A 9,977-nucleotide genomic window follows, 5' to 3' on the forward strand; every position below is an offset into this window, starting at 1 on the left:
TCGAGAAAAGGCGCTCCTCTCTTCCTCACTTTAGTATATCTTCTCCCTTTGGCCACCCGTGTTGAATCGGAACCGAACCAAACCAAAAACGATAACTGAATCGGCATTTTTGCCGGAACTAAATCCGAACCCGAACCGTTGGTTTTTATCACGCCAAACCCGAACCGGAACTGAACATAAAAAAAAAATTCCAGCTACCGCCGCCCGACAAAACAGTTCGACCATCCACTCTTGATAGCGCGCGCTTAATGGTATTTGGGATTTTCTTCTTCACGCACTCTCAACTTCACGATATGTCGCGCACTTTCCCCTTCAGGTCAATCAAAACGCTATAATAGCTCTCCCGGTGGACGCAAATCTGGAAGGATCGCGCTCCAGTATTGCAATGGCAGGTTGCTGCAATGCGCTCATGAGCAGGATGCCAGGCTGGGCAAACTAAACGTCGCACTCTCCCTCTCCGCAGCCTGTTGGAAGTATGAAAGGTTGACTTCGCCTTGTTGGGACTGTGCAGGGGCATTGAGACCGCAAGCTTGTTGCATAATGTCCACCGGCCAAAGCTAAAGTCCTAAAAGTTCCCACTTGTAGCCTCTCCAAAGTGGATTGGCTGGATTTATAGTTTCAAACTTTATTGTTTAAAGTACAAATAAATAAATTGCAGAGTGCAGGTATATAGGAGGAGGTCCCGAAGTTGAAACAGGACACGGGACATAATTGTGACAATTAAATGAACGTATGGACGGGACAAAGAAGAAAAGACGCAAACTTGTGCTGGCTAGCAGCCTGTTGTTATTGGTTTGGAGAATCGGGTTTATACAAGCGAGGCAAACCTTACCCTATGAGAAAACAAAGAAGAGGGTGAATTGTGGGCACAAGAATAAAGTTCTAAAATTTTGAACATATGGATAACAGAAGGCACACGGGTCAATGCGAAATTTCGACCGTGAAATCAAAACTCGCAAGATTGTATATTTTCAAATTTATAAGGGTTGCCAGCGTTATCCACTAGCTGTTCGAGTTCATAAATTGCCAATACAGTATTTCGCACAAAATTCTCAGGTTCAGGAAAGGCGGCTTCTCATAGGTTGTTGGAATGCTCTGTGAACTGTGCGTGCGCGAGCTAAATAAACCATTAATATAAAACCAGACCTACAAATATTTTTGTAGGTCTACTGTTTTTCTATTATGGCATCAATTCACGTTGTTTTGAAGAGAAAGAATTGTTTCATCAAAAAACCAAAATTTTCTGCTACGCAGCTTCAGCAGTGACGTAATAGGCGAAATATCTACAGCAGCTGGCAGTGTGCGAAGTGGTTGTTAGCATTGAAGCGGTATAACAAAAAAAAAACAGGAGGCACAAATAAATCCCAGAGTCATGTCTCGTCGCAAATGCTCTATGTAGGCCTTAGGGCGACATAATGGCTGGAAGGAAAGGTAGGTGGCACGTTTCTTTTAATATCTGCCTAGTCGTTTAAAGTTCAGCTTGATATTGCACCCCTTTTACATGCGAAAGCAGTATTTTGAGCGAGCAGGAACCGTATTAGGTCTTCATGGCGGATGTAATCTACAAAACATTTTTTTCTGCACTTGGTTAATAATTACCTCATTGAAACGGTTTACTATCCGTTTTGAAGCTTCCGAAGCGGTTCGGTACGTGATTTAGCTGAAGCTTAACTGAGACAAAATGGCGGTAATTTTTAGGAACCCGAACCGATACTGAACCGGCATTCTGTTTTTTTTTTTTTTTTGGTTCGACACCCTGATTCTATTTTAAGGTGGCATAAACTGCCCCTGAAATACTGTTTTCCTGGCATCACGCTTCTGTATGGAAGTGAAGCCGACTTAGGAAGGGCGGTAAGAGCTTGGGATTTCTAAGCTGTATTTTTCACATTGTGTGTGTTGCACAGGGAAGCTTACTTATTCGAAAAAGAAGAGGAGGAGGAGCAGGATAAACTTTATTGGGAGCATCGTAATGTGGTGTGGGGCCCTCATTCCAGGACTCCATTGGAGACACCTGCCGCTACGGCCCTTTCCACCAGCCTAAGCTGGGAATCGAGACCGGAGCTGGACAGCTCCTTCTCCCACTGCTCACGGGAAGGGTGCGCGATTCTTGGAATTTTGGGGTTTGCCGAACACTCCCATACCATATGGTACAGGGTGCCCTGGGAAGCGCAAAATTTGCACAGCTGGAAGTACTGAGTGGGATGGAGCAAGTGAAGTTTTGACGGATGAGGAAACGTATTTGTTTGGAGGAGCCGGAGGCAGTGCTCCTGCTCTTTGGTTAGGGATGCATGACCGGGGGAATATATCATTCTTTGGCACTTATAGTACCCCGTTATGTCCTGATACGTAACCAAAGGACACGCAGTCTCTAACCTACACCCTCGTGTCGCCTGGCGGGAAAAGAAGAGAGACCTGAATGGCGTGAACGTGGTGGAAGAAGGCCACCGACTATCAGCGTAACGAGCGTAATACAGATCGGGACTCGTTGGGACACCGGATACCACGCGAGAGAAAATTTAACGTGGCGACCTGGCTACAATATCCCTGAACGGTCTCCGAGGACGCCGGCGCGGTTCGCGCACAAATTTGTAGCCACATGATAACTAAAAGGCAGCTCGAGTGGACATCCGCCTTCACAGAAAGTTATTGAGCCCAATTTCTGAGGTACCCCGCGGTTAGTGTATTTGTCTCGTATTCTCACCTTAATTCTACAACACTGTGATTTGCCCATAGGAAAGTTCAGCGTTAATTTTGTTTATATATTTACCATGATTTTACATCGTCCTTTTGAGCATGGTCGAATAATAAATTTGGCGGGCAAGGCCAAGTTACAGCTTGCCCGCGTGCCAAAAAAATTACTGGACTCGAATTGGCTCGCTATTTTGTACTCAACTCCGCTGTACGTTCCTCCCACTTTCTATTGAACCTGACACCATGCCAAAGGTCAAAACGTGCAACAGGGCTGTACTCTTAGTTGTAACCGGAGTAGAGCTGTTGAAAAGTCAACCCGGTGCCAAAGTGGCGGAGTGAACACTATTCTGAAGAACTCTGTCTCAAAGCCGCCCCACTATAATCCTACATTTAGTTCCGCATCAAAGTGATAAATAATTAGTTCCCTTTACTTAGGGTAAGTTACGCGTAAAAAGAGCTTGGTGAGCCTATGCTATCCCCTGTTTGTACAATTGACGGTATTGTTCGAGTTCAGTCGTTGTACAGGTCAGCATTATAACTTCTAGCCCCGGGAACAGTCAAAAGTGCCAAAACAAGTTGCAGTTTCACGCTACTCCATCTTATGGTGGACATTTCTGGTACAATGCAGGCCATCATTTTAAGCGTTGTCGTCCCACACCACGGCCTCGTGCCAAGCCCCGAGGTTTTCTGAATGTATTTTACCGGTAGGTGCTCGGTATCACCCGGGAATACGAATGCACGGGGTGACTTCTACCGCCACCGTGTATACTCAAGCAACCGCCTGTGGCAGAACAGCATCCCTGCTGTTCGCCTTAGGCGGAACATTACTATAAAGAACATTACTTCCATTTTCTCTGCTTCAGCCCTGCACGACAGAAACGCTTCGGTAAACTACTATATAATGACAGTAATTTTAACACAAAGCACAAAATCTTGCTAAAGGATAAGTGGGCGTTGAGAGAATACTTGCGTTTCTTTGGTAATGAGCGCCGCCCAGCATATTTACTAGCCTCTGACGTTGAAGAAACCAAGTTCAGGAAAAGAGCGAGATATTGCACTCACCAATTACGTAATCATACTTCTCCAGAAAATTCCCAGTGTCAACGACCACCGTGGTTGGTAAGTCAACGAGTTCAAAAAGAGACAGAAGACCCGACAACAGCGTCAGTATTGTGGTCATGCTGAGCCCAAAGCCACCCAGTGCGAAGGTCACAAAATTTGTTATCAAACTCAGTGCGGCGGCCATATCTCAAGAGCGTTTTTTTCTATGCTCGCAAGGAACGCTCCGTTTGGCGATCTGTCGTGCACTCGTATAGTAAAGGCAGCTGCACTAACGGGAAGCGTCTAACACGTTCTCCTCATTGGAAGCAATTTTCTCTCTGTATAACCATTTTGCGATTTTGTCGTCGGTTGAGCAGTACACTTGTGTGTTTCATCCCCCAACCTTTTCTGGCTGTACCGGAAGACTTAAGTTACCATTCACTGATGATGACCTTTATTCAGTTAACTTGTGTCGAGCTCAAATAGTAATGCGTGATCATCAGGCCGGCAATACTTGATTTACTTGGCACGAAGAGTGCCGTCCCCCGGCCACAAGAATCAGGCGATGTTATAAAATTATCTATTCACTGCATGTCCCCTGAAACCGCTCATTAAAGTTTCTCATAGGGTGCAATGTTCTCACAACATACGTTGTCAAAGGGGAAGCCCAGCGACGATAATAACAGGCTTCTTAGGGTCAGAACCAATTCGTCAGTTTCTATTTTCACTGAGGGCAACACGTGGACCCTCAGGAGTTGTGAAGCCCCTTACTTATTTGAGGCAAGTGTTACTTACGCATTCCGACACCATTTTAAGAACTGTCGGTGCCTACTAACAGCACCGTCTTGTTTGATTGCATGATCAACGACCATGCTTTTTTTTAAAGCTAAGCAACTGATGAGTATAAGAATACATTTTCTGAGCGCTTGTTCGGATTTGTGTAACCGAGCACTGAGAAGGATCGGTGGTTAGACCGACGTATGTTACCAAAAATAGTCATAGTAAGCCGTATTTGTACTTGTATGGAACACACTATAGGTTTCACTTACTAAACCAAAAGGAAAGCTGTCATAATGTTGAAGACAACATTCACCCGCCGCGGTGGCTCAGTCGCTAAGGCGTTGCGCTGCTGAGCACGAGGTCGCGGGTTCGATTCCCGGCCGCGGCGGCCGCTTTTCTGATGGAGGCGAAAAGCAAAAACGCCCGTGTGTACGAGATTTCGGCGCACGATAAAGATCCCCAGGTGGTCAAAATTAATCCGGAGCCCTCCACTACGGCGCGCCTCATCGCCTGCGTTGCGTCGGCGCGTTAAAACCCTCAATCAATCAATGAAGACAACATTCATGCCAACATTCAAAGAGTATGTAACGCACAAGGCCCAATTGACCTTAACCATTCGCCTTAGAAGTACTTCACAACACAACACTACAAAAAACTGGAAAGACAACGAGTATAATTCCCTTGAAGGCATCCTTCCTCTTACAAGCTGCCATGTTAATCGCTCTTTTTCCAAGTGCCAGATTTTCTTACTGATCACAGTGTTACACTGTGAAGCAGCCATATAACCATCGTCTTATCCATAGAACCGTCTTGTACAGCACCACATAACCAATGGAGGGGGAAAAGCCTTAAGTTACCGCGGCTCTGCTGCAGGAGTGTACATTCAGAACGCCCAAGCCATTTTTAGAGTTTTCTTATTCAATTGTTAAGGTCACGTGGTGTTGACGCTGAGGCTTTTCACAACTGTCTTCTCCAGCGAGACTAGTGGTATTATGGTCTTGTCGATCACCCGAAGTGGCTTCATCCCATTACACTTATTATATGTGGGAAATGGCATGAGGAGCCGGGCAGTCACCCCTGAACTTACTGACCTGAAGGGTGCCACCGAAAACCGTAATAATATCCCTATTCCCCACAAAGTACAGGAGTGATTTATATCCTTACTTGGCGACACCAGCTACGTTCAACAGTTGTGCTCACCACTGACTTCGCAAAACCATCTGACCACTGGCAGGGTGCCTCGCCTGCCGTGTAGGAAAGTTACGCATATGTCGTAGTCAGCGGCCGGAATAAGCAGAGAGCGGGTGTGTTTGCGCATTGTAACCGCGATCAATAACGGCGGGGTGACAGAGCTCATCGCTGAGCCTGTATGTGGCAATGACGCTGTTCGGGTAGAATGGTGAGGCGAGCGTTAGTCCCCATTTCAGGGCTTTGTGCAAGGGGGCATATCCATTCTGACGCACTGATAACGGTTCTCCAACTTATCGCTTTATAATCTTTCCTTCCCACTTCACAATTTATACACGCATTTATCTACAGAGCCGGGTAGCATTGTTACAGTGGTGCATCCAAATGTGTGTGCAAGTGCGGCTCGGCACTCGTAATCCGGATACCGCAAAGATGATTGCTTTGCGGCGAGCACGTGGGGTCGTTCACAAGCCGACACGTCTCTTACGGCTCGGAAAACGGCGCGAAACAGTGGAACGAGCGTTTTTGCCGCTAACTGCTAAAGCAGGTGAGTAAAGCGCGAAGGTGTTTTGTAGGCGGGAACGCACGTGCGAGGGCGCGCTCGTGGTGACGCGCGCGGGTCGGAAACAAAATGGCAAAACAACCCCTAGTGAATAGTTCCAGAGGACAGCGGTTGTCTTCCGTTAGCACAGGCAGTCTGCCGGGAAAGCGTGTTTGCGGGCGCACGTGGAAGCTCCCGCCTCTCTGACGCATGCTTTTATTTCACTATGCTTTTATCGTTCCCCTAATGCAGCATTTCACGGGCTAAAAAAGCGCCCACTAAAATTTCCTTCCTTTCCGAAAAGCCGTATACAGGGTGTTGCGACGATAACTGGAACACTTTAAAAAATTTTCCTGAGCGATCCGCCGCTCTGTTCGCGCTCAAACTTCACACAAAGGTCGCATTTTGTGGTCTATTTTGTTTGACACCCGGAACAACAACGGTACTTACCTTTTTATTTTGAAAATAAATAAAAACGATTTTCGCCTATGGGAAAATGGCCGCTGATTTGGACGTGCGAGCCAGCGCAAGTTGATGTTGGAACGACGGAACCACCTGCAGAGTGAAACGCATGTTTGGGATTCACGTACGGAGCCAAATGGTGCAGCAGACGATCAGAAAATGCACCTAGAAATGAGCTAACAGACGATCAGAAAACCCAGTTTTCGGGTTCGCACGTCCAAATCGCCGCCATTTTCCCATAGGCGAAAATCGTTTTTATTTATTTTCAGAATAAACAGGTAAGTACCGTTGTTGTTCCCGGTGTCAAACAAAACAGACCACAAAATGCGAACTTTGTGTGAAGTTTGAGCGTGAACAGAGCGGCGGATCGCTCAGGAAATTTTTTTAACGTGTTCCAGTTATCGTCGCAACACACTGTATGTTAGTGCATATCCTGCAAATTAGGACTAAATATGGAGTCGCGACATAGCTTGTTTTAAAGTAAAGCTTTCTAGCTCCTGCGTCCTGAATTATAGCGTGCCACCAATCTCAAACCGCAGTGCAGTCCCGAGGGTATTGAGAATTACATTAGTCTTCTGTTTATAATTTTGGGGCCCACGGTTCTATTCTGTTTGTCCAGTGTGGAAAGCATGCTTTGCAATTCGTCCCCCTAGTTACTTAGCAAGGCAACGTCACCAGCAAGACTGGGGTCACTGAGGTATTCTCTATTAACCCTTTCTCCCACCTGTTCCCAATCCAACTTTCTGAATACTTCTTGTAAACATGCTGTGAATAACATTGGATAGATTGTGTCTCCTTGTCTGACGCCCTTCCTTATCAGTATTTTACTGCTCTCCTTATGGAGGATGATGGTATCTGTGGACCCTCTGTAGATATCCCCTAGTATTCTAACATAATGCTCATCTACACCCTGGTTCCGTAATGCATGAATGACGCATGAGGTTTCGAACGAGTCAAATGCTTTCTCATAATCTATGAAGGCTATATATAGGGATTCGGTGTACTCAGCGCACTTCTCTATCACCTGATTGATCGTGTGAAAATGGTCCATTGTTGAATAGCCTTTACGGAACCCTGCTTCTTCTTTAGGTTGACTGAAATCTAAGTTTACAGAAATTTTGTTAGCGATTACCTTGGTAAGTATCTTGTAGACGACTGACCGTAAGCTGATCGGCCTGTAATTTTTCAAGTCCTTCATGTCACCTTTCTTATGGATTAGGATGATGTTCTCGTTCTTCCAAGAATCCGGTACACTTGCGGTCATTAGGCATTGCGTACACAGGTTTGCCAGTTTTTCAGGTACAATCTCTCCGCGAGCCTTCAAGAGATCTGCTCTTATCTGATATTCACCAGGTGATTTGCCCCCTTTCATTTCTTTCAAAGACTTGCTTACTTCTTCTGCCGTTACTGGTGGGATGTCTATCTCCTCTGAACTACTTTCTCGTTCGGCATTTTCCTGGATATGCCGGCTACTGTACAGATCCTGATAGAATGCGTCGGCTACTGTGAATATTTTATCCCTGTTTGTGAAGACGTTGCCTTGCTTGTCTTTGTGTGCAAACATCTGATTTTCCCACGCCAAGACGCCTCTTGACTGCTTTCAGGCTACCTCCGTTCTTTACAGCATATTCGATTGTCTCGATATTATACTTTCGCATGTCAGCTGTCTTAGGCTCATTGATTACCTTCGAAAGCTCCGCTAGTTCTATTCTGTCAGCTGGGGTCGAGATTTATTTATTTATTTTATTTATTTCAATACCTTCAAAGCCCAGACGGCGTTACAGAAGGGCGTGGTCACTGGCATTATCACCAGGAAAAAAACAAGAGTGAAACAAATCATTGGGAACAACCACAACAAGAACAATAGTGGACAACAAAAATGCAAATAGCACACACAACAGAGTCAATAGCATAAATGCAATTATAAGGAGGAGAAGCAGGAGGAGGAAAAAACTTTATTTGTTCCATCCGTTGAGTGCAGTCACTCCGGACCAGTGAGGGGTGTCCTCAGTCCAGGACTCCCTGGCTGTAGCCGGCCTTCCGGGCCCTTTTCACCAGCCGAAGCTGGGAGCAGGGGTCGGAGCTGGTCAGCGCCGCCGCCCAGTGTGAAGGGGTAGGGTTCGGATTGGGAGGGAGGTCTGGGATGTTCGGGCATTCCCACACTATGTGGTATAGAAGGAACAAAAGTAATTTTCGATGGCAATCTTAAATGAAGATACATGGATTATACTAGCTATTGCAGTGGGCAGGTGATTGCATTCGTTAGCAGTTTTGGGAATGAAAGAGCCAAAAAATAAGTTAGTGTTGCAGGGGGGAATGTATACCTTATGGCGATGGTCAATACAGGATGATACATATGACGGCGCAGAAAGAAGTTCAGTTTTGAGGGATGCGTTTGAAAAATAATTTTATGAAAGGCTGACAAACGGGCTATTTGTCTGCGTAGGGCTAGGTTGGTAAGGTTTAAAGTTCGTTTCATAGCAGAAACACTAGATGTCCGAGCATAATTAGAAAGGATGAAGCGTGCACTACGATTTTGAACCATTTCCAACGTGTTAATGAGATAATCATAATGGGGAATGTCATGTCATGGGGAATGTCATAATGTCATGGTTTGCCGTTTCCTAATTAGGTCTTTCGTCTCCTGAGAAACATTACCAGTATCCTGTCTAGCCATCGTGTCCCCCGACTTCTACTGCACACTCTGTGATAATGCGTGTAATGTTGTCGCTGGCTTCCCGTGACGTAAACTCTGCTTCCTTGGTATAAGCTGAATATCGGCTCTGCAGCGCTATCCTGCATTCTTCAACTTTACGCCTTAGTCTTGGCTCGTTGATCGGCTTCTTTCATATTAGCTTGTTGCGGTCCCCCCTCAGAATTACCCTAATCCGCGATCTGACCATGCAATGGTCACTACACGTTACCCGTCCGAGCACTTCCACATCCTCCACGACACCAGGGTTATCGCATAATATGAAGTCTATTTCATTTTTATGCAACCCATTCGGGCTCCTCCACGTCCACTTCCGACTCTTCCGTTTGCAGAAGAAGGTATTCATAATACGTAGGTAATTCCGTTCTGCAAACTTGACTAGTAGGCCCCCTGCTATTTATTTCGGTATAAATGGGAATCACTAAGCTCGCATGCCGAATTGTTACGGGGTCTGCGCTTCTCTTGCGCAGTCGTGTAGCCCCAAGCTAGCACTACAGGATGGCTAGGTTCCACTGTCTAACCTTTCGGAAGGAACTCATGTCCGTTTTCTTTCTCACGACT

The 9,977-nt window shown here is 46.0% G+C and overlaps 1 protein-coding gene across 1 annotated transcript in view; it reads right to left on the reverse strand.

Annotated features, from left to right (window-relative positions):
* LOC144172832 (alcohol dehydrogenase [acceptor]-like) overlaps positions 1 to 3,952 on the reverse strand; it is a 57,942-nt gene extending 53,990 nt beyond the window's left edge. Inside the window, exon 1 of the mRNA XM_077701456.1 lies at positions 3,754 to 3,952. Within this exon, the coding sequence (XP_077557582.1) occupies positions 3,754 to 3,937 (184 nt within the window). The 5' untranslated portion in view covers positions 3,938 to 3,952. The remainder of the gene's footprint in view (positions 1 to 3,753) is intronic.
* Positions 3,953 to 9,977: the final 6,025 nt, after the last annotated feature.

Source organism: Haemaphysalis longicornis, unplaced genomic scaffold, assembly GCF_048455015.1.
Source record: "Haemaphysalis longicornis isolate Haplotype H1 unplaced genomic scaffold, Haemaphysalis longicornis Haplotype H1 scaffold_26, whole genome shotgun sequence".
In the NCBI taxonomy this organism is placed as follows: Eukaryota; Metazoa; Arthropoda; class Arachnida; order Ixodida; family Ixodidae; genus Haemaphysalis; species Haemaphysalis longicornis.